The sequence below is a fragment of the Guillardia theta genome, assembly GCF_000315625.1.
Source record: "Guillardia theta CCMP2712 unplaced genomic scaffold GUITHscaffold_8, whole genome shotgun sequence".
Classification (NCBI taxonomy): Eukaryota; class Cryptophyceae; order Pyrenomonadales; family Geminigeraceae; genus Guillardia; species Guillardia theta.
The window spans coordinates 969619-991275 of NW_005434666.1; the positions used below are offsets into that span (position 1 = coordinate 969619).

General features: G+C 53.9%; 9 protein-coding genes and 1 non-coding gene across 10 annotated transcripts in view; 4 read left to right on the plus strand and 6 right to left on the minus strand.

The window, feature by feature from the left end:
* Nucleotides 1–1828, plus strand: part of GUITHDRAFT_84671 (hypothetical protein) — a 2454-nt gene extending 626 nt beyond the window's left edge. The window contains exons 3-11 of the mRNA XM_005839628.1: nucleotides 100–147; nucleotides 207–263; nucleotides 411–467; nucleotides 519–627; nucleotides 675–737; nucleotides 876–952; nucleotides 1182–1265; nucleotides 1459–1528; nucleotides 1572–1828. Of these exons, the coding sequence (XP_005839685.1) occupies nucleotides 110–147; nucleotides 207–263; nucleotides 411–467; nucleotides 519–627; nucleotides 675–737; nucleotides 876–952; nucleotides 1182–1265; nucleotides 1459–1528; nucleotides 1572–1625 (609 nt within the window). The 5' untranslated portion in view covers nucleotides 100–109 and the 3' untranslated portion in view covers nucleotides 1626–1828. The remainder of the gene's footprint in view (nucleotides 1–99; nucleotides 148–206; nucleotides 264–410; nucleotides 468–518; nucleotides 628–674; nucleotides 738–875; nucleotides 953–1181; nucleotides 1266–1458; nucleotides 1529–1571) is intronic.
* On the minus strand, nucleotides 1812–5402 carry GUITHDRAFT_133730 (hypothetical protein; the record flags this gene model as incomplete). Its single annotated transcript, XM_005839629.1, has 4 exons — nucleotides 1812–2944; nucleotides 3486–4822; nucleotides 4950–5134; nucleotides 5244–5402. 4 exons carry the CDS (start codon nucleotides 5400–5402, stop codon nucleotides 1812–1814), a joined length of 2814 nt encoding a protein of 937 aa, XP_005839686.1.
* Nucleotides 5403–5638: 236 nt separating this feature from the next.
* GUITHDRAFT_t19 lies at nucleotides 5639–5722 on the plus strand. The gene has a single exon. It is a non-coding gene; the product is annotated as a tRNA-Leu (tRNA).
* A 250-nt stretch (nucleotides 5723–5972) lies between these two features.
* GUITHDRAFT_133731 (hypothetical protein) lies at nucleotides 5973–7133 on the minus strand (the record flags this gene model as incomplete). The annotated part of the gene is made up of 1 exon (XM_005839630.1): nucleotides 5973–7133. The coding sequence occupies one exon, from the start codon at nucleotides 7131–7133 to the stop codon at nucleotides 5973–5975; it is 1161 nt and encodes a 386-aa protein (XP_005839687.1).
* Nucleotides 7134–7819: 686 nt separating this feature from the next.
* On the plus strand, nucleotides 7820–8957 carry GUITHDRAFT_133732 (hypothetical protein; the record flags this gene model as incomplete). The annotated part of the gene is made up of 5 exons (XM_005839631.1): nucleotides 7820–7843; nucleotides 8194–8244; nucleotides 8311–8406; nucleotides 8470–8611; nucleotides 8662–8957. 5 exons carry the CDS (start codon nucleotides 7820–7822, stop codon nucleotides 8955–8957), a joined length of 609 nt encoding a protein of 202 aa, XP_005839688.1.
* A 19-nt stretch (nucleotides 8958–8976) lies between these two features.
* On the minus strand, nucleotides 8977–11740 carry GUITHDRAFT_92286 (hypothetical protein). Its single transcript, XM_005839632.1, has 2 exons — nucleotides 10493–11740; nucleotides 8977–10222 (listed from the first exon to the last, which is right to left on the minus strand). Exons 1-2 carry the CDS (start codon nucleotides 11591–11593, stop codon nucleotides 9065–9067), a joined length of 2259 nt encoding a protein of 752 aa, XP_005839689.1. The 5' UTR covers nucleotides 11594–11740; the 3' UTR covers nucleotides 8977–9064.
* Nucleotides 11741–11932: 192 nt separating this feature from the next.
* On the minus strand, nucleotides 11933–12660 carry GUITHDRAFT_133733 (hypothetical protein; the record flags this gene model as incomplete). The annotated part of the gene is made up of 4 exons (XM_005839633.1): nucleotides 11933–12350; nucleotides 12393–12466; nucleotides 12523–12583; nucleotides 12632–12660. The coding sequence occupies 4 exons, from the start codon at nucleotides 12658–12660 to the stop codon at nucleotides 11933–11935; spliced, it is 582 nt and encodes a 193-aa protein (XP_005839690.1).
* A 943-nt stretch (nucleotides 12661–13603) lies between these two features.
* On the minus strand, nucleotides 13604–15331 carry GUITHDRAFT_161264 (hypothetical protein; the record flags this gene model as incomplete). Its single annotated transcript, XM_005839634.1, has 8 exons — nucleotides 14415–15331; nucleotides 14313–14367; nucleotides 14108–14182; nucleotides 14019–14060; nucleotides 13863–13955; nucleotides 13762–13817; nucleotides 13658–13715; nucleotides 13604–13627 (listed from the first exon to the last, which is right to left on the minus strand). Exons 1-8 carry the CDS (start codon nucleotides 14771–14773, stop codon nucleotides 13604–13606), a joined length of 762 nt encoding a protein of 253 aa, XP_005839691.1. The 5' UTR covers nucleotides 14774–15331.
* A 1056-nt stretch (nucleotides 15332–16387) lies between these two features.
* GUITHDRAFT_101866 (hypothetical protein) lies at nucleotides 16388–19087 on the plus strand (the record flags this gene model as incomplete). Its single annotated transcript, XM_005839635.1, has 1 exon — nucleotides 16388–19087. The coding sequence occupies one exon, from the start codon at nucleotides 16388–16390 to the stop codon at nucleotides 19085–19087; it is 2700 nt and encodes an 899-aa protein (XP_005839692.1).
* Nucleotides 19088–19197: 110 nt separating this feature from the next.
* Nucleotides 19198–20935, minus strand: GUITHDRAFT_101867 (hypothetical protein; the record flags this gene model as incomplete). The annotated part of the gene is made up of 11 exons (XM_005839636.1): nucleotides 19198–19265; nucleotides 19313–19377; nucleotides 19422–19450; nucleotides 19513–19578; nucleotides 19626–20093; nucleotides 20139–20295; nucleotides 20340–20374; nucleotides 20429–20487; nucleotides 20533–20590; nucleotides 20638–20712; nucleotides 20879–20935. 11 exons carry the CDS (start codon nucleotides 20933–20935, stop codon nucleotides 19198–19200), a joined length of 1137 nt encoding a protein of 378 aa, XP_005839693.1.
* Nucleotides 20936–21657: the final 722 nt, after the last annotated feature.

The window sequence follows — 21657 nt, forward strand, 5'->3', positions numbered from 1 at the left end:
ACTTACCTCCCTCCCTCTGTTATCCCCCTCTCTCTCGCTCTCTTTCTCTCTTCCCCTCTCTCCTCTCCCCCTTCTCCCTCACTGACGTTTCTCGCCTCTAGATTCTCACATGTCACAAGAGGACAAGGACAGAGAGCTTGCACAGAGGTCGAGCAGATGACGCCATGTCTCTCCCGACTGAAGTCGACTGAATGAATGTCGTTCAGACTGCAAGCAGAGTTCGAAGCGGAGGAAAGAGAGATGAAGAAGCAGGAGGAGGAACGGTTTGTGACCCCTTCCTCTCCTTAGCCCTCTCCCACCCTCCCTCCCTCCCTCCTTGCTAACCCTCCTCTTCCTATCCGACCGTCCCTTTCAGCTGTTGCAATGCTTTTGGTTCCACTTCCATCAACTTTGCTGAACAAGCTTCGCAGGATACAGCAGGAGCAGCAAACCCTCCTTGAGCGGCAGCTGCGTGAGCAGGCCCGGGGGTAAGGGAGACGTCGGAGGGACTAGGATCAGGACTGAGAGGAGACGTGCAGACAAGGACGGCAAGAGGAGCAGGCGAACAGCCCGAAGGAGGAAGTCAGCCGAGAAGTTCGGGAGGAGGAGAAGAGGAAGGCTCTAGAGCTACAGCAGAAGGAGGACGAGGTCCATTCAACCCTCCTCCCTCCTCTACTCATGCTGAGCTGCCCTAGGTGAGGAGGAAGGAAGAGCTGCTCAGGAAGCAGGAGGAAGAGCTGCGGAAGAGAGTGAGGGAGGTGAAGTTTCCGCTGACCCCTTGCTCCTCTTCTCCTCTCCTGCCTTTTACCCCTCTGGTCTCCTCCGCTTCCACCTCCGCCTGTTTTCCTCCTCATTCAGTATCTTGTTGTTCTGCTGGTCCCTCATGTCACATGCAGCTTGAGGAGCTTTCGCTGAAGCAGAAACAAGAGCAAGAGAACAGAAACTCGTCGGACGACATTCCCTTCGAATATCAGTGAGAAGCGAGACAGACATGAAGGGGGGGGGAAGGAGAAGCGGGAGGGAGCAGGCGAATGGGAAATGGAGGATGGGAGGATGAGGAGGTGGAGGATGATGATGGAGGCGGAGTGGACGAGGAGGACGAGGAAGACGAGGAGGAGGAGGATGGAAGGACGGGGGAAGGACGAGGAGGAGGAGGAGGAGGAGGAGGAGGAGGAGGAGGAGGTTTCTTACTTATCTCTCAGGTGTCCCATCACCATGGACGTTATGACTGATCCTGTCATAGCAATGGACGGACACACATACGAAAGACAAGCCATAGAGAGCTGGTCACCCTGCCCCCACCCCTGCCCCTGCACCCCCTGCTCCTGCTCCTGCACTCTCTGCCCATGCTCTTGCACTTGCTCTTGCTCTTGCTCCTGCTCCTGCCCCCGCCCCTGCTCCTGCCCCTTCTCCTGCTACTGCAGTCTTTCGTCTACTAGTTTTCTCCTTCCCGTCATCGCAGAGCTCACTCCCGAGCAGGTTGAAGAATCACAAGAAGAGTCCCAAGACCAACCTGCCGCTCCCTTCCAACATGCTCATCCCCAACCACGTGCTGCTGCTGGCAGCAGAGGCAGCGACTGACATGTCGGCAGGCCCTCAAGAGCATGATCATCGAGTGGAAGGAGAGCAGGAAGAAGAAGCGATGAAGCAGGACGCATGCGCTAGAGCAGGAGAAACAGAGAGAATAGGAGGAGGAAGGATCGGGTGGGTTGGGGGAGGAGAGGAGGAGGAGAAGGGGGAGGGAAGAGAGGGAGAGGGAGAGGGAGAGGGAGAGGAGGAGCAAAAGGAGCAAGAGGAGGAGGACATCATGGGATTTCAATATTTGAATAACATCAAGAACGGCTCCAAGATTTAGGAGAGGGGCAGGAGGCGCCAACAACCACCATCGACCCCCAATCTCGAGAAGTGAGAGCAGGAGGCCCAGCAGCAGGCGGCCTGTCCAACCTCCCGCGATCCGTCGAGCTAGAGGACAAGGAGCAAGGGTTCGCTGCCTGCAGGGAGCGCTGAGCATGGAAGAGTGCGTCCTCTACAGCCTCTCCTTCCTCCAGCCTCCTGTAAAACAACTCCATCAGCGTCCTCTGGCTCCCGTCCCGGAGGTCCCACAGGGAGCACACGACGGTGCTCGCTCCTGCCATCAGGAAGGCGCGGGCAAGGCCAATGACTCCCTCCTGCTTCACCGCTCCCCTCCCAGAGCTGCACGAGCTCATGACAACCACACTGCCCTTGACCACTTCGGAGGCACAGACCTCTTCAAGGGACAGGATCACGCTGCTCCATGGCAGCCCCGTCCTCCGCTCGACGTTGGCAAGGAAGATGGCGGAGGTGTGCGGGCGGAAGAGAGCAGCTTCGCGCGAGATCAGCCCCATTCTCACGTCAGCTGCAGTGTGGCAGGCGAAGTGAAGCCAGGAAGAGTCTTCCATCCTCCTCAGCACCGCCTCCTTGCTCGCTTCCTCCCGCAGCAGCAGCTCCGGCTCCATCGCCATGCTCGCCAGGCTCCGCGCTACCGCCTCTGCCTCCCGCTCCGCTCCCTCCAGCTCCTGCGCTCCTCCCCCTATCACCCAGGGAACAGGGAGAGGATTTCCCACCACCATGGCCTGCAAGGCTCCGCCTGCCCTCTTCGCCTGCCCTCGCGATCTGATCGCCATCAGGAGGGAAAGGGAGGGAAGGAGAAGCGGGGGGGCGTCAAGGCAGGAGAGCAGACAGTACCATGGGAGGAGGTAGAGGGCGGAGTGAGGAACGATCATTACTGCCACTTGCTTTCGGAGCAGGTGCTGGATGGGTTGCAGGCAGAGCTGGAAGAGAAGGGAGATGGCGTCTTCAGAAGCTCTTCTTGCCTCCAGCTCAATGTCGCGGATCAGATTTTCCACAAACGTTTGCAGCTGCTGCGATGGGTTGGAGGAGGATGAAGGAAAGTTGTGAGAGGTAAAGAACTGTTGCAGATCCGTGCGAACGAAGTGCAGCTGACCTGATTGCACAAGTCAGACGTATCGGAGGCCAGGTGGACACCAAGAGGAGGGAGAGTATGACGATGATGATGATGATGATGAGATGATGAGGATCATGAGGATGAGGATAAGGATTACGATGATGATGATGGTGTTGTTGTTGTCGTCGTCGTCGTCGTCGATGATGATGATGATGATGATGAGGATGATGATGATGATGATGATGACGATGATGATGATGATGATGACGATGACGATGTTGTTGTTGTTGTTGTTGTTGTTGTTGATGATGATGATGTTGTTGTTGATGATGATGATGATGACGAGGAGGAGGAGGAGGAGGAGGAGGAGGTGGTGGTGGTGGTGGAGGTGGTGAAGGAGGAGGAGGAGGGAAGGGAAAGAGGTGGAGGGAGAAGGGGCGGAGGGTTGGAAAGAGGAGGAGGGCGGGAAAGAGGTTCGAATGGTTCAAAGAACGTCAAACAGGTCGAGGACAAGGACAAGAATGTTGGCAGCAAGAGGGATGAGGATGAGGATGAGATCATCAGTCAGCAACAGTTTCACCGTCGGGTTGAAGCATCCAAGTCAGGAGATGTTGAGAAGTCACGTAGAACTCAATCATCGTTTTCTTCTCTCCCTTCACGACATCGACCAGCTCATCCCAGCTCAACTCGTTCCAGGTCGACAGAGATGTCGAAGTTTCCTGCTGCTTGAGGACGATTGTGTCTGTCAGTGTCCGAGCCTTGCTCCTCTCTGCTACAAGAAGGGCTCTCCTTTGCATATCCACATCCTCCCTCGCCAGACTAGCAAGGAGGTCAACCAGCTGGTTGTACGTCGCCTGCTGCTGCTCGAAGAAGGAAACCCTGAGAGAGTCTCCGACCTTGTGGATTGACTTCTGAGCCTTCTCGGACAAGGTCAAAGATTCTTCAAGACATTTCATCGCTCCCTCCAGATTCCCAGCCTGCCTGTACAACCTGCCGAGCACGTCGAGCGAGACCGACAACTTTTCATCCGCCGACATGTCCCGGTACACGCTCACACACTCCTCTGCCTGCTCGATCTTTTCATCCAGCCCCTCCTCCTTCAAAGATAGAGAATGCAGGTCAACATCGGCTATCAACATCTTATCATCGATGCTCCTTGATATCTCCACAGCGCACCTGCCGTAGAGGTCCGCTTTCTCCGCGTAAATCTCACACGTCTGATCTGAGAGCGGCATGTTGCTGCGGATGAGTCTACGATAGACTCTCTCCAAACAAGAGCAGCTCGCTGCCATCGACTGCCGATCTTCACAACGACAAGACAGTTCAAAGTACTTCTCATAGTAGTGCCTCGCCATCATAAGGTCATTCTCCACCTCACAGATATCTCCGAGCCCACCGTAGAGCTTCGCTTCATTCGCAATCCTTCCCAACAGCCGGCAAAGTTTCAACCCCTTGGCAAGAAAGTACTTGGCACTGATGTTGTCGTTCAATTGCAGGTACATCTCTCCCAAGTTGCTCAACGCCATCATGTGAAGCTCAAACATCTGAGGATCCCCGTGGTCAAGGAGGGAAGTCTTCTCCACCGTCTCCTTGCAGCGCTCAAGTGCACTTCCTAGATTTCCTCTGTCTGCAAGGATAGCCTTCAGGTACATCATGATCTTGATAGCGTTTACGCCATCGACGTTCGGATCTTCAAGTGCGGCCTCCAGCTCCCGTTCTGCAGCCTCGTACTTGTTGTCCTCGAACAGACACATCCCTCGAACATAACCATCCTGATCGACTTCTTCGGGCAGGCACTGTATCCTCTCATATCGGTCCTCTCTGTTCACCACCACTACCAAAGACTGCAGTTGAACCGCTCTCTTGCTTGGCTTGTGCACTACCGTCGCACCTGCGTCCTTCCACCAACAGCACGAGCTGCTCGATCTTGTCACCTCGACATCGCGTCGCAAGTTTTCGCCCCCGAGGATAAGACGCACTCGTAGATGCGCCCGACGCAGTTTCGAAAGGCCATGTTGGCAGGCCGAGGATTGTTGACCAGTACCTTCTCGCAACCCATATACCATGGATTGTTCGTGTCATGACGGCTGCGACCTGAAGGTAGATCCCCATGCTCTGCAGTTGTTCCTCCTCTATCGTCCCGCTGGGCGACAGAACCGGCTCCGTGTCCTTGTTGAGCATCGTCGGGTGAGCGAGCGTTGCGATGCAGCGACTGTTCTTGTCCTGGCGCTATGTTCTCGTCAACAGCAACAAGCATGAACTTGTCAAAGCCGCCTGTAAGATAGCATCCTTCCTCTCCAGTCACATCCCAGCGCACAGTAACGAATCCTTTCCCTACCAACGACACGACTGTCCCGCGTTCCTGAGGCAGTGAAGAACGAAAGCCATGTCCCTGCAGAATCGCTTTGCCCTCGTCAGAGAGCTTCACCTGCATGCCGAGGAAGGGCGATGGTCCTCGGACGCCCTCATGGTCTACACGCTCTTCCAATCTCAGCATGCTGACGATCCAGACACAGCGGCAGCCTCCTGCATCGTCGTCCTCCCCAAGGAGGCTGTGTACTGCGCCATGTAGGGCTCCATATTGTAGGTTTGTATCAAGACCCCATTTAATTGTATATTCATAATTTTACTTATTGATATTGGTACACAAATGAATGCTTCGTTGTAAGGTAAATTTTAGTCACATCAGAAAATGGATTTGGACATAAGCCCTGAGGAAAGCTCTCTGGTACCGGTGGCGTGGCCGAGCGGTCTAAGGCGGGAGACTCAAGTTCTCTTCTTCGTATGAAGGCGTGGGTTCGAACCCCACCGCCACCATCTCTTTTGCACGAGCCGATGAAAGAATGATCGTTGTGTTCACGACAAGTGTTATGTGTTATGATTCAACAATTCAAGTGTTTTTCTTGTTGCAACCTCAGTACCATAGGATGCTGTGAACATGACCGATTTGATAACATCCATATGTCTTGGAACGATCCTCGACGTTCGATTGATCGAAGTTTCAATGTTTTATCGTAGATCGAAAATTTACACAAGCAGATCTAAGTTACACATCGAGAGTATCTCTCTAGATGGAGACAAGCTCGGATAAACGAATAATCTCCTCAATGTCAGACTCGGAATATTCAATCGCCTCATTCACTTCCTCCTGGCGACTCAACCCGGTTCTGATTTCCTTGAGTGTCGCAACGCTGACAATTTCATGGCAAGCACCAGACTCAACGTATGAGGAGACGACTTCCATGTTCGACTTGTTGAGAACCATCAGGCGGCAGATTAGCTCAGCAAACACGTTCTTCTGACCCGAGCTGTGCCGGCGAGCTTTCCTCGACAGATCGCACAAGAGCTTGAACGACTCGTTGCACAAGCACACGTCACCACAGCTTGAATCCAGCGCGGACTGCAGGATGTTGGCCGCCAGCTGCTGCACCATCAAGACGCCGCCATTGGAAGCCGCTCTGAGTGCAGTGTGCCACACGTCTGACGCTGACAGCATCTTGACCCCGTCCTCGATCTTGGTGAAGGGAAGCAGAGCTCGAAGCGCGTCCACTTGGATCTCAGTCTGCTCCAGCTGAATCAGCCTCTTGATGCATTCCAAAGAAGCCTGCTGACACAGCAGCTCTCGATGCTGGCTGCCAGCTCGGTAAATGAAGATCGCGAGGGTGCGCGCTGCTTGTCTCCAGTGCCCGGATTCGAAATTGGCCGCGTTGTTCCTCAACGTTTCTACCAAGCATCTGTTATTGACCAGCTTGGGGATAAGGTCCTTGTTGGTTGCTAAACGGCATATTGCCATGCATATGAAGCGTTGGATGCACTCGTCTTGAGCTGAAATCAAGCATTGCACGAGTCGATCCAGCAATGGCTCTGTCGACATCTGCTGCTGTAGATCAGGGCGCAGTGCCAGGTTTGAAAGCTTGCTCGCAGCAGAAACTTGATCTTCAAAGCTTGAGGTAGAAGCCTCTTCAAGAATATCCAAGGATGCGCTGATCATACATAAATGCGTGGGTTGCGACGCATTCTTCTCTATGAGGCATGCCAGAGACTGTCCAGATGTTTGGGCGAACTGAAGTTTCTGATTTTGAGAAAAAATAGATGACGCTGGGAGTGGAGACGATGAGAGGACAGAGCTGAGAGAGATGGTGCTGGACGCCGCCGAAGTTTCTTCGTTGCTGGCGAAGCCAAACAGCAGTTTAGGGCGGGTGGCCCCGCTCCGATCTGAGATTGCCATTGCACGTTAAATTGATGACAGCTTCTCTCAATCAGATGGGAAACAGGGGGAGAGAGATCAAGGCAAAGGTGGTAGCAGGAACAGGTCAGGAGGACAAGTACTGGTGTGAAGTGTGCTCGAGGAACAGTAAAGAAGGCAACGAGGGCGGGGAGGGGATATAGAGCCAAAGTTGGAGGACCGGAGCACAATACATGACTCCATTCGTGATTAAAATTGAAATGACGTACTTTCGATATTTGTAGACAGGCAAATGGAGGTCACGGATCCCTGCTGTGGGACTTATTAGTAAATTCATTCAGATCCCTCAGTAGTTTGAAATATTGAGGTGATTTTTCAAAAGCTGCCTTCATATTGTGGCATCGTGACAGATGAAACCTCTTCCTTACTGTTTGAATAGCCGAGTTATCGTGATCTAAAGCATGACTGCTGTAACTCAACGCTGTGTAGTAATATGATTCAAATGTAATGGGGGAATAATCAAAACTAAATACTGGAATTTGAAATGTTCAGTAATATATTCGGATATTGGAAATGTCTAAAGGTTCGTCGTGTTTTGGGGAAAGTTATAAGCTTAATAAAATCTCTGGCCGGGTTACTGCAGTAAAGTCCAAGAAGCCATAACGGCTATAACGTCTATATCTCAACTGTAACGGATCCTGATTTTGACCTCAAGGTGGCTCTGTTGAATGGTGCGCGTGCTGAATGTCAAGGTAAGTTGAGGAGTAAGGGAAGGGGGAGGAGAAGCAGAGGGGGAGAGAAGCTGAAGAGGAGGAGCGGAGGAGGAGGAGAGGAGGAGGAGAGGAGGAGGAGAGGAAGAGGAGAGGAGGAGGAGAGGAGGAGGAGAGGAGGAGGAGAGGAGGAGCGGAAGAGGAGAGGAGGAGAGTTGGTTGAGGATAGGTAACTTACAGGAAGATACAGTGCGGTAAACCGAGCAAGAGCAATAACATTATAACATTTGGTAGCGTCACTGAATGGCGACGAGGGTTTCAACTTTTACTGTAGAATTGCCATGACCCAACATATCAACTTTAAGCTGCCCCTCTGACTATCAGCTTCAAAGGTACCTGCGATTGTGTCTAGCAAGCCAAGTGCAGGCAGGAATCAGAGTGAGGTAAGGGAGACGATCAAAGTCTTCCTGTGTCTCTATCGTTTGATTGAGTGATGTTGATGAGCTCAGTTGAAAGGAGCTGTAAAGCGTCTGAGCAGGAATGACAAGATGTTCACGGACCTGACTTTAGCATGGGCACTGATAGCGGACGACGGCTGTAGACAGGTACAGGCTGCATGTCTTTTCTCAATCCGTCAGCTTTAGCTGGTGACTCGAGACATGCCGCAGTTGTCTACAAGCCTCATCTTCAACACAGTGCTCACTCGGCTGGACCTTCACTACAACGACATAACTCAGATTGGCGCGACGTCGTTGGCTCAGATGCTGAAAAGGAATTTCACTCTTGTCACTCTTGACTTGAGCTACAACAGTGAGGGCTGCATGCTTCTGTTGCTTGAGATGATGATGATTGATGCTCAGGTGTGGGGGACGCTGGAGCAGAAGCCATCCTGAGGGGTCTGAAAGAAAACACATCGTTGACCAGTTTACAATTGACAAACAACGGGGTTTCTCACTCAGTCCGTCAAGCCATTGACGAGTGTCTTGAAGAAAGAAGTTCGAGGAATACTACGACCGACATGAAACAGAAGGAGGTGAAGGCGGTAAAGATCGTCGCTAAAAACGACAGGTTTCAGGAAGCTTTTCTTGCTGCTCCGGTCGCGCGTCGCAAGGCTCCTCTTGCAAAGAACAAGTACAGCTTCGACCTTTGTGCTTGAATGTACAAACAACTTTGATCCAATCAGAATCATGTATATTATTTGTATTACGCAGCAAATGAAAACAAGATGTGAAACGCAAGAAAGTCTCAACTATAAGAAACTCCTTACGAGTCGCCACTGCCTCCTTGCCCTGCTCCTCCTTCCCCTCCTCCCGCCGCCGCCGCCGCCGCCGCTGCAAGCTCCTCCTCGATCGAGATCAGCTGCGTTACCCCGTCGATCATCTTCTGCACGAGCTCCACCTCCGAGTACCCGATCCTCTGCTTGTTCGAGATGTCCCACTTGGCTCCCACTGCCGCGCTGTGCTCCCCAGACGACCCGCGAGGCTGCAGGTCGTACTTGCGGCAGATCTCCTCAAGCCTCTTCGGGTCCTTGTTCAGCTCTGGTAGCACGATCATCACGCTCGCTCGCAGCCCCGTCCCGAGGTTCGACGGGCACGTCCCAAGGAAGCCCAGACGCTCGTCGTACATCAGTGCCTGCCCCTTTCCCTCCGCCGCCGTCTTGATCGCCTCCGACAGCTGGCAGAACCGCGAGAACACCCCTTTCACGTCCCCTCCTTCCTCCATCGCGATGATCCTGCACTGGTCCTCCTCGTTGCACCAGCATAGTACCGTCTTCGCGTCGTTGTGGAAGATGCCTCGTCCTTCCGGCCAGTCCCGCCCTGCCCCTGCTGCTCCTAGTAGCTGCATCGGCCCTGGCTTCTGGAACAAGAAGCCTCCTGCCTGCAGGTCCTGCTCCTGCTCTGCCGACAGCGACCCAAGCGGGTAGTACGTGCCTTGCAGCGCCTCTGGCAGCGCCCCGAACGCCTCCTTCAGTACATCCTCGACCGCCAGACGGTCCTCTTTGCTGGACCCCGCCGGCAGTGAGTACCCGGAGATGTTCCGCGCTGCTCGCACTCGCGTCGACTTGACGTACTGGCTAAACTTCCCCTGCTGCTCCTCCGTGAACACAAGCTTCGTCGCATCCAGATCCGATCGGTGCTCCTGCATCTCCGGGTCGAAGCCATGCCAGCCCTTCACGATCGGGTAGATGATCTCCTTGAAAGCCTCGAAGCACTCCTGGTCTCCGCACGTGAAGCCTACTCCAAGGTGAGGCCGCAGCACCCCCGCCTGCATGCCGTTGGACAGCGAGTAGCCCTTGGAGGTCTTGACGCCCTTGAGCTTCTCGAACAGCTCGCTCGTCATGTGCTTCCGCATCAGCACCTGATGCTTCTCCGTGAACGGCGGCAGCTCAGTGAACGTGATGTACTTGAAGTCCTCCGTGTCCTTGGCGTCCGGCGACGAGGCGGCAAGCTGATCGGCGAGCCATCGGTCGAAGGCGGCATCGATCTCCGGCAGCTTGAAGCCGTCCTTGGACGACCCATGGCTCTCGCCTGCTGTCGGTTCCGATCCTCCCCCTCCTCCTGCCTCTCCCTCGCCCTGAGCTTCTGAAAAGGATCCCTGCTGCACCGGCATCCACGTCACTACAGACGGCTTAGACATAAAGTCTCCTTGCACTTCGCCCGCATGCCCCTGGTCTGCCCCTCCCGACCCTACGGGCCCCTCGCCCGATGCGGCCTCAGAGGCTTGCTCTCCTGCTCCCGACCCTCCTCCCGCCGCCGCCGCCGCCGCCGCCGCTGCAAGCTCCTCCTCGATCGAGATCAGCTGCGTTACCCCGTCGATCATCTTCTGCACGAGCTCCACCTCCGAGTACCCGATCCTCTGCTTGTTCGAGATGTCCCACTTGGCTCCCACTGCCGCGCTGTGCTCCCCAGACGACCCGCGAGGCTGCAGGTCGTACTTGCGGCAGATCTCCTCAAGCCTCTTCGGGTCCTTGTTCAGCTCTGGTAGCACGATCATCACGCTCGCTCGCAGCCCCGTCCCGAGGTTCGACGGGCACGTCCCAAGGAAGCCCAGACGCTCGTCGTACATCAGTGCCTGCCCCTTCCCCTCCGCCGCCGTCTTGATCGCCTCCGACAGCTGGCAGAACCGCGAGAACACCCCCTTCACGTCCCCTCCTTCCTCCATCGCGATGATCCTGCACTGGTCCTCCTCGTTGCACCAGCATAGTACCGTCTTCGCGTCGTTGTGGAAGATGCCTCGTCCTTCCGGCCAGTCCCGCCCTGCCCCTGCTGCTCCTAGTAGCTGCATCGGCCCTGGCTTCTGGAACAAGAAGCCTCCTGCCTGCAGGTCCTGCTCCTGCTCTGCCGACAGCGACCCAAGCGGGTAGTACGTGCCTTGCAGCGCCTCTGGCAGCGCCCCGAACGCCTCCTTCAGTACATCCTCGACCGCCAGACGGTCCTCTTTGCTGGACCCCGCCGGCAGTGAGTACCCGGAGATGTTCCGCGCTGCTCGCACTCGCGTCGACTTGACGTACTGGCTAAACTTCCCCTGCTGCTCCTCCGTGAACACAAGCTTCGTCGCATCCAGATCCGATCGGTGCTCCTGCATCTCCGGGTCGAAGCCATGCCAGCCCTTCACGATCGGGTAGATGATCTCCTTGAAAGCCTCGAAGCACTCCTGGTCTCCGCACGTGAAGCCTACCCCAAGGTGAGGCCGCAGCACCCCCGCCTGCATGCCGTTGGACAGCGAGTAGCCCTTGGAGGTCTTGACGCCCTTGAGCTTCTCGAACAGCTCGCTCGTCATGTGCTTCCGCATCAGCGACTGATGCTTCTCCGTGAACGGCGGCAGCTCAGTGAACGTGATGTACTTGAAGTCCTCCGTGTCCTTGGCGTCCGGCGACGAGGCGGCCAGCTGATCGGCGAGCCATCGGTCGAAGGCGGCATCGATCTCCGGCAGCTTGAATGAGCTTGTTGACTGCTTGTTGTTGGAACTTTGCCTACCATTGTTTCCTTTCTCTTCTGACGGTACAATCTGTACAAGATTGTAAGTATGCCGTTGAAGTTGAACAAGAATTATGGTTTTATATTACCTTGTGCTGACGTTCAAGACTCTCCTTGAGTTCTGCATTCTCTTTTTCAAGGATCTTGATTCTCTCTAGCAAATTTCCCTTTTGGGAGAAAGTGAGTCACATCCTTCTATCCTCACGATCCTCACCTTCTCAGTTTCGTTGTGCGGTGCTTGGCTGTTTGCATCAGATTCGTTGTTGCTGTCATTGTTGGCTTGAACCACAACATCATGCAGCAACGCCGACGCCTCCTGCCCAGACTCCTTGAGAGGCTCCAACATAGAACGAGCGATGTCAAAGTTCACCTTCTCCCATGCAGAGAACAGAATGTTGTCTGCATCCTTCATGGTAGCACGGCGTATGAAATGAACGCGACCAGCATGCGCTCTCCCGACGCACTCCACGTGCATCCTCAGGTAACATGTCTTCTCACCCTTAAGGTCCTCCTTGTTGTCCTCCTCCTTCTGTTCGAATCCGAAGAAGTTGCCAAGTTTGTGATACAGGTACCTGGGGAAACTCAGTCCGCCGATCCTACCTCTCACGACCTACTTCTTGGGATCGGAAGGTTGGTTGATGGCCAGATCTGACGTCAAATCCTGCAAGATCTCTTTGACCTTGTGCTCCTGCATTGAACCGTTTCAGGAGCTACGAGGACGAGCAAGCCTGCAGAAGGTCGCACCTCGAAGAAACTTTGAACAGCAGCGCGTGAGGTCGCGCTCTTCTTCTTGATGGGAGTCAACCTGTCGAGTCTGCATCACAAACACGAGATGCATGAATGTATTTCCGACCTCCCAGGTTTCGACTTGGGTGATTCCATCGCTAGCTCTCTTTGATCTCAGAAGTTGCAGGGATACTTCGACGTAGCTGCTCCTTCAGAAAAATCTGTGCATGGTCCCTGAAAGGGACGTGAATATCCATGGAGAAGAAGGCTCAAAATCCTACAAAGCAGGCCACTGTTGTGCGAATCAGTCTACCCTTGCTTATTTCAACTGTTCGGCCCTCATCTCATTTTTCGACTTCATGTACACTTCTCGAACTCTCTATCGTCTCTTTGCTGCCTCTTCCCTCCTCCTCCTCCTCCCTCCCTCCCTGTAAAACCTCCTTCAATCCTCTACCCTCCATCCTCTCCGCATTGTCGGCCCTTCCATCAAAACAATGAACCAATCAACGGTCCACCCCACCATTTGTGGTAATACCCCCTTCTAAAATAATCAAATATACCGGTGTTCAAAGAATTAATCGTACCCCCCACCCCCTCAAAAGATTCTTGGCAGTTGATCAACACCACTGCGGCTTGTTTCAATTAACGGATCCTTGTGCTTTACTCACAAGTTGCTCAGTTAAACTTGCCCAGCCCGGCCAGTTATCACAGGCTTGTCTCCGAGTGACCGTGAGTGACGGCCCGGCCCCGCCCAGGCCACCCGGCAGAACTCCCGGGGCTCGGGGACTCAGTGACTGGGGGGGGGCGGGCGCCCTCCGTCCAAGTTAGTCTCCGAGTGCAGAACTCCGAGTCGGAGTGACTCGGAACGGTGTCGGATCGGACCGCACCGTAGCACCGTGACCGGCGGCAGTGCCGCAGTGCCGCTGGTCACCGGGCCCGGGGTGGGCCTTGGCCGGCCCCCGCCGCATGAAAAGTTTGAAAGCCTCAGGCTGGCAAGGGAGGTGACCGACCGTGACTGGGCTTTGAGCAAATTAGGAGCCAGATCGGACTGGTTGAACCGTTGAACTCGGAATGCAGGATACCGTAGTCGGGCCAGGTATCAACCATTAGTGTGCATGTATTGCTAAAGGTCATCAACAGGGGTAAACACAACCTTTTCTCCTGGTTTGAACGGAGGCATTCCCTTGTAAGGGCAACCATCGCATCGGAACCTGTCAACATTTGTTACTAGGCGTATGGCGCACAGCCCGAGCTTACGCATCTCCCAGGTAACAATTTCCGCAGGCTGATTTTGGCGCCTCAGTTGCTCCATCCTGCTAAAGGTTAAATCTCGGTCACAATAACGAGGAAGAAGAAACCTCAGCCTGTTGTTTTGCCAGGCCGCACGTGCAATTCTTGCAAGCTTTCTTCTTTCTCGTTGGGTTGCAATTGGACGCATCGCCAGCCTTTGGCTGCGAGCGGCATCATTCGATGATATTTGAACACGAAAACGAGGAGCAGTGTGATGGATCTACCTGATTGGGCTGCTGTTGACGCAGCGATTCGTCTGGCATCAGCTATTCAAGTTCACTAAGTTGTCGCTAAAACAAGATCTCATAGTTACCTCATTTTCGGAAACAAGATCATTTGAATCGAGGTCCTCGTTCATTGTGTTGCTTGTACGTGTTGCATCTGATACCTGTACAGGTTGGATTTGTGGCAGGAGTTTGTGAAAATGCTCAATCTCAGCCATGAGTCCACCGCTTTCTGCCAATTCCTATCGAAAATTTCAATCTTCAACTGGTATCAAATAAATGGATCATGCATACCTTAACAATCGAATGGTCTCCGACGAGTCTTCCGTTGATATGAAGCTGAGGGAAACTGCCCACAAAATCAACCTACAATCGTTGACATGCGCGACCCACAACCTCTTCCATTGAACCTCGCGGGCTATCCGGCTCATCAGCAATGGGTCAGCCCCGACGTCATGCGACGTGTATTCTATCCCATGATCCCTCAAGATGCCTACCAGCTCCCTGCTCTCCTGCGTCGTGGGCTCCTCGGGGGTACCATAGATGTAGACCACCGCAGTCTGCAATTGGCCCCCATGACCTCCTCTCAGGCACAGGGTCCTGCAGCGAGCTCCTGCGAGCATTCTTCCCTGGTGGAGACTGCTCTCCTTGCTGCTCCAGCTTCTCGTCTCTCCTCGCACGCAAACCAGTGCCAGCGCCAGCGCCAGCGCAAACCAGTGCACAGACCCCGCCATAGCCATAGCCAGGGCCCTCATACAGCCCCTACCCCTCAGCCGGTCCAACTTGCGGTCCAACAGGGTTTGCTGCAAGGTCTACGTGATCGCTGCCGCCGTCCCCGTTGCCCGCTGCTCCGATCAATGATGCACAGGGAAAGTTTGAAGTGGAGGGAGATGAGATTTGACTAAGAACCCACACATAGTTTGCAAAGCCACGCCCCAGGAATTAAGAAATCAGCTGTCAGGTGCAGGTACGAGATGAATTCTTTGGGATGAAATGTGTGGCAGGTGGGGGGCTTGACATCCACGGGGGGAAACTATGAATTGATTGCTCAGATGACGAAACTGAAACAGGAGAAGACAATCCAAATGAAAGCATCGGAATTTCTCGACCCTGAATATGATACTAGACAGGGCGATGGGAGAGCACTGGTTGAACATTTGCTGCAGAGACAAAGATGTGATTGAAGAGGAGACTATGTCTTGATATCGCTAGGAGGTTGTTGATCTGACAAGAAGCCATCTCAATCGTCAACGTCTCCACCTCATCAGCCCTTCCCTTGAAGAGCAACAGTCAAGCCACAAACTCGAAAATCCAAGCCCCCACATCTGTAAAACTTAAAAAGGGGGAATAAAAGTTTAATACAACTCCTCAAATATTTGTATCGTTACTGTTTAAGTTCGAAATTTTGAGAAGGTCTTGAACTTATTGATTCAAAAGGCAATTTCCAGGGAAAAGGAATGTGGCAGGGGGGTAGAAGGCTGGTGGTGGGGGGTGGATATCACCCGTGAGGGGGGTGAAAGATATCAGCAAGGGGGTACTAATGGACAACGATTGGAACGAATCGTCACAGGAGGGTTATTGCAATTTGGGAGGGGTGGGGGGTATGATCCACGACAACATGAGTGGGTGATTGACAGAGATTTGTTTTCAAAAAGATGAGGTAGGGTACTCTACCCCACCCTCGAAATTAACACATCCGCCTCAGATTCTTGTTGGTACCGGTGACCACTTTCACTACCCCCTTATCTGTACCGCATTTTGCTACCCCTACCCCGTCCGATAGGCGGCGATACAAGGTCGGGTCCCCAACATTTACCACCCTACCACGAAAGAAAAAGTTTTGTACCCATTGTGTACATCCCCTGGCGACTACCCGTCCATGAACCATCAAAGTACCCCTTGTTGCTGATATTGGTGCCAACACAAAAAAGTACCCCACCCTACCTCTTCACCACCCCTTTGGTACAGGTACCCCCCACCCCCAAAACGTCCCCATACATCTGTGCCCCGGATCAGCTTCCTTTACTTCCAGTCGCTGCGTCCCCGTTTCCGTCCTCCCCCTTCCCCCCTCCTCGCCCTCAACCCAGTCGATCCTCCTCCTCTTATCTTTCCCCTTCCATCTGATAGTAGCTCCTCTGCCCCTTGTGCAGTGCTCATTCCTATTGCCTGACATCATACGGTGCCTGGAATACCTTGGAAACTGAGAACAAGGACAGTTGCATTCCGAATACTTCCGAATCTTTGGGTATATCATGGGAAAGCTATGCATGAGATAAGGTTGATTTGGGTGTGATTGATTCAGAACTGTTGTGTCATGATGCACAAAGATACAAAACACATTTATCGGGGTTGAAGCGTTTTAGGGAAGTATGCAACATAAATCAAGGCACAAGTCGGACAAGAGAAATGTAAGCCCGACGGGTCCAGACAAACTAGATGTAGATCCTCATGATTGGAGTTTGAAGAAGACTTTTTGGATGTTCATCATCTCACAAGCTGTTTTGTTGTATGTCTTCTCGCACATCATATGCCAAAGTGATCCAGAAGAGCACAAGAGATTGCTCATGGAGATCAAGCAGCAGTTCATCAACAAGCAGAGCTCCATTTCATCTCTTGATCCCAAGGCAGTATCATTGTCAGTTGGAAAATCCGCTACGAGCACAAGGATGGAGGCTGCCAAACCTATCGTAAGCAATGTTCGACTTGATCCGATCATGCCCAACTCTCAGGCAAAGAATGAAGTTGTTCGATCCAACGAAAGTCCGGCGATACCACGTGTGGACGTCAGTACGAACAAGCCCGACGGAAAGTCAAGTCCTCTTGTCAACGCACCTCTTGTTAACGCACCACTCGCGAGCAAGGCTGAGCAGCCAGCTCTCGCTGCAGCTCCGAAGGTGCAGCTGGAACCAAGTCTGCAAGTCGCACCAGCGTCGGGGGGCGTGCGGGCACCTGATGAGCGAGCAAAGTCGGGACAGGGCGTGTTTCGTCTGATGGTCCTCACATGCAATAGACCGGAGGCTCTCAAACGCCTGCTGGCCTCGCTCAAGGGCGCGGACTATATGGGGCGTACAGCCAACCTCCACGTGTTCCAGGACCTCCTCGTGAGTGGGACGGCAGACGCGGACACTAAGAAGATCCTGCAGGACTTCCAGTGGCCGTTTGGATCTAAGAATATTGATGTAGCGAGAACCCGACAAGGCCTTCTCCTGTCCTTTGTGAATGCGTGGAAGCCGTCTGGGCCGGCCGATGACAACGATGTCGCAATTTTCTTTGAGGACGATATTCAGGTGTCTCCTTTTTTTGCCAAGTGGTACCTTGAAGCGCATGAGAGATTCCGGTACGATGCGTCTGTTTGTGTCTTCTCGGCCATGCGAGCACAACTGCGAGCCAGCGATCCCCATGGAGAAGGAGAACTCGGAAATTCCTTACCTGGCGATGTCAACGTTTTCAAGTACAGACTCGTAGGGACGACATCTCTATCCCCTCTGGCAAGTCAGTGGATCGAGTTCAGAACTTGGTTTGAACAGGCCTCCAAAAATCCCAACTTCTCCCCTGTTGTCGAGGGGATTCAGCCCACAATCTGGTACTTGGACTTGAAGAATACCGGGAATGAAGACAAGATGTGGGTCATGTGGTACATTAAATTCATGTCAGATCGCAACTACTACTGCGTGTATCCTTGGATACCCAGCAGACATGCTCTCGTGGCAAAGTGGAACGATGCAGATGCAAGAGCGGGGAACCAGCTGTTTGCCGACAACAGGCTTGTTGATTCTTGGGATCGAAACTTGGTCGTCTGGCCTTCTTACGTCCCAACACTTGACTGGAACGGTCATGACAAGATGCTGCAGCCGCAAGTGTTGAGGCAGAGGCTGTCCTGCGATGGCAAGACATCCACTCTCAACCTCCCGAAGTTGCAGGCGGCCATGCAGGGCATGCCCAAGGATGTCGTCATTCTGCATTTCATCAACAGTGCATTCATGCCATTCATGCTGTCCTGGCTCTGCAACACGCAGCAGATGACAGGAGTGCATGAAAGGACCCTCGTGATAACAACTGACGCTGGGAGCGAAGAGAGAGTCAAAAGATTCTCGAGCAGAGTTCATGCCATGTACCTGGAAGGATACAACGGCATCAATGGCAACTTGGATTTTGATTCTTTGGGTTATCGCAGGATGCTGAAAGCTAGAATCGAGATCATCATCTCCGTGCTACAGAAATCCGATCTCTTGTTTCTCACCGAGCCAGACGCCATCTGGATGAACAATCTTTTGGAGATCAAGGAATTCGTTAACTCGCCGAGTGATCTGATAGGATTCGACGATGAACAGGGGGGGAAGGGAGCAGGGTTTGTGCTCATGCGTAACAATGCGGCAATCAGCTGCCTGTGGAGGAAGCTGCTGGAGAGACAAGAGTTAACGTTGGCGCCCTACGAGGGTCAGCCCAACGAGATTGTAACGTATGACGACAACGACCAGAAGTACTTCAACGCCCTCATCCAAGACATGGAGGCCGCGGGCATGATGAAATCATCTACCATGGACACGTGCAAGTTCCGAACGGGGAAGTGGTACAAGAGGGAGGAGTGGAAAGACTACATGACGTGCCTAAACATCGTCCCTGATATCCTCAACTTCAACTGGATGGTCGGCAACCAGCCAAAGATCCAGCGAGCGAAGCTGTACGGCCACTGGTTCCTAGAGGAGGACGGGCAGACTTGCAAGCCCATCCAAGAAACTCTAGCGCGAGCAAAAACTTCCTTCACTGGCGGTTTTTCAGCGGGGCAGGTGGCCTTACCCTCGCCCCAGATTCCTTTTTCCCAGCCCGCGATACCGGGAAACAATTTCGCTCCCTCGCAGTTCAATTTTGCCGGGCAAGGGAACCCGTCCAACTCCTTGGGGCTGGGCTATCAGCCCATGGTCAACTCACAGCAGGTACAGCAGGGAGGGCAGTCGAACAACCCGTACGGAAGGTTCCGGATCAACCCGGCGGTCCACCAGAGGATCAACAGCCTTCTAGCCGAACGATTCCGCCGTGTGGGATCTGTACGGCATTCGACGAAGCGATAGCGAAGCTAGGTGGGCGGGGAGAAGGTGTTGTTGGGAGAGGATGGACATGAAGTGTGGTGGTAACGATGGAGAAGGCAGAGGAGGAGGAGAGGAAATGAATTTCAATCGTGCTAGAAGCTGTCTACCGGCCATGTGAGATGTCTTGACTCTTGCAGCAAGACGTCAAGGCAGCAACCATCTGCGCTGCAGTCAGCAACTTTCCCCTTGCAAGGCCATGTGCCGCACCTTTCGCTCGGTACATGGTACCCAGGTCTGCTTCACCCTCCACCACCTTGCACGCGCCATCCCCCCTGTCTCCTCGTCAGCCCGAGCAACACACTCAACTTCTTGCCACCTTGACAGCTGCGGCATCGTCGCTGCAACCTGCCTGACCTGGTCAAAGTTCTCCCTCCCCTCCTCTCGGAGATCGCTTGCGAGACACTCACGCTCGCTGGAATCCTAACAGTCGCTTCCTCCACCCCTTGCTCAGCAAGCGCGTGCGCGATCAGCGTCTGTCACATCAAAGTCACTCTCACGCTCCTCCGCCCCTTCCTCCCACCAAGAGCGCGTGACACCCTCCGTCAGATGTCAGCTCCTCCGACCCGACGAAGAAATCCGCGAGGAAGAATAGGTCTTTCCACTTGTCGTACCCTAGACTCAAGAACCCTCTGACCTCTTGCCCGTCCTCCTCCTTCGATCTGCTGCGCTGCAGCAGGAAGCCGCTGTCCCGCATGTTGCAGGGCATCCAACGCTGCCAGTACTCCACCTGATCCCGAACGATGGGCCCGTCGAAACGCCCACGATGAAACTCCTCGTGCATCCTCATGAGCAGCTTCACCGTCGCCTCATCTTGCAAGTCTGCCGGAGTGACGCGATAGAAGAGGGGGACAGCTCCGACAAGGTCTTGAGAGACTCCCTCCAGCTCTGCTTCGTCCAGGATGCCATGGAAGTCAATGTAGCGCTTTGCTCGCACGGTGACGTTCTTGAACGCCAGGGGTACAGACTGGAACCCACAGGATCGATACACCTGCTCCCTCGTCACTCATGCTCGACACATCGCATCCTCCCCGACCGCCGACATGCTGGACGTGTGGAGGCTCAACAGTTGGAAGTCCGTCTGACCCTCAGCATAGGTCAGGAGCTTTCTGCACAACCCTTGCTTCCTTCGATCCGGACGCGTGCAGACTTCACCAACTCCTCCACATCTCAGCTGATCAGCTTGCGAGTAGCTGCAGGAACGACGTCAACGCAGTCACACTCCGGTATCAGCAACATTCTTCTCTGAAATATGCGCAGGGTGCTCGAGTACTGCCAGCACGTCAAGCGGTCAGGGGGTGTGGGAAACATTCATCGATGGTTCACCATCTCTTCGCAAGATCGCTGAGAAGCTTCAGGTTGATCTTGAGCTACGAAGATAGTGTCTGCTTTCAGCGCTCAGGACCCCTCACGGTACAGATCTTCTGCACCGCTGTTCCTCCATGGATCATTGTGATAGTGCTTGGCGAAATGATCTCTCAGCACACCCTGAAGAACATCAGGTGGTGAAGCAAACTACGACAACAACACAAGACCTTGAAGGCAAACATGGAGGATACAAAATCAAGCCAAGACTCCACCTCCTCAACTTGGATATTTCGGATTGTGAGCTGATGTTATTTGTCAGTTTCCAACTTCCTCTTGCGGCCAATCCCCCCACCCTTCCTGCAGCCTTCCACGCCCTCCCTCTTCCTCACCCATCGCTCATCTCCTCCCTCTTCCTCACCCATCGCTCATCTCCTCCTTCTGCTCTCCCTCCCTCCCTCCCTCCCGTACCTGGCCACAGTCTTCAGCCATGGTGACGACGATGATCGAGTCCACCTCAGAACTCATCACTAGTGAGGACCAAAGGAAGACACTTGCCACTACGAACTCCGAAACTCAGTTCGGGGACTGCCACTGCCGAGCGGGCCCGGGCAGCAGGGGACCGGGCCCCGGGCCGGCGGGCCTATAACCGTGAACTCCCGGAGCCTGCACTTAGCCGTCCGATGGCAGCCGCGGAGACTTGAATGGCCGCAGTAACTGACTCAGCGCCGGATGCGCTGCCGGCGACTCGCGAATGCTCCGCGGGAGTTGCCAGGCACATTTAAAACTAGCTTACTTTACCGTAGCCGCTGATAATAGGTGAAAGTTTAGTTACACGAGGAGGTCAAAGGTGTTTAACTCGGATCCTTTAGATGTTGGTGGGCCCCTCAGATCCGAGGAGGCTTTATACTACTCTGAGCCCTACAAACTTGCTCGATTCGCATGCTTTCCAACTTGACATCTAGGGCTCTCTTCCTCCTTCCTCCTCTTCCTCTCCGATGAAACTCATGGCTGCTCCTCCCACATTCCGCGTCCAGTTCATCGCCTTCTCACCCCTCGACTCTAGCCCTCCTCCAGGACCCCGACAGTCTTCGTTGGAGATACTCCCTGCTCCTCCTTCTCAGTCCGCCCACCGCCCTCCCTCACACCAAGATCCCCCAGCACCCAAGTCCCAGGCCGATGGCGGAAGCTGCTTCGTCCTCGACAACATCCTCAAGGCCAGGCTCAAGGCCCGGAGCTGCGGGTTGCGA

Excerpts from the sequence above, each read along its gene's own strand:
- GUITHDRAFT_92286 (XM_005839632.1), bottom strand. The coding sequence starts at position 11,593 with ATGCGGAAGCACATGACGAGCGAGCTGTTCGAGAAGCTCAAGGGCGTC. Across the intron at positions 10,223-10,492 it reads CCGCATCGGGCGAGGGGCCC|GACACGGAGGACTTCAAGTA; the intron begins GTAGGGTCGGGA and ends CCGGACGCCAAG.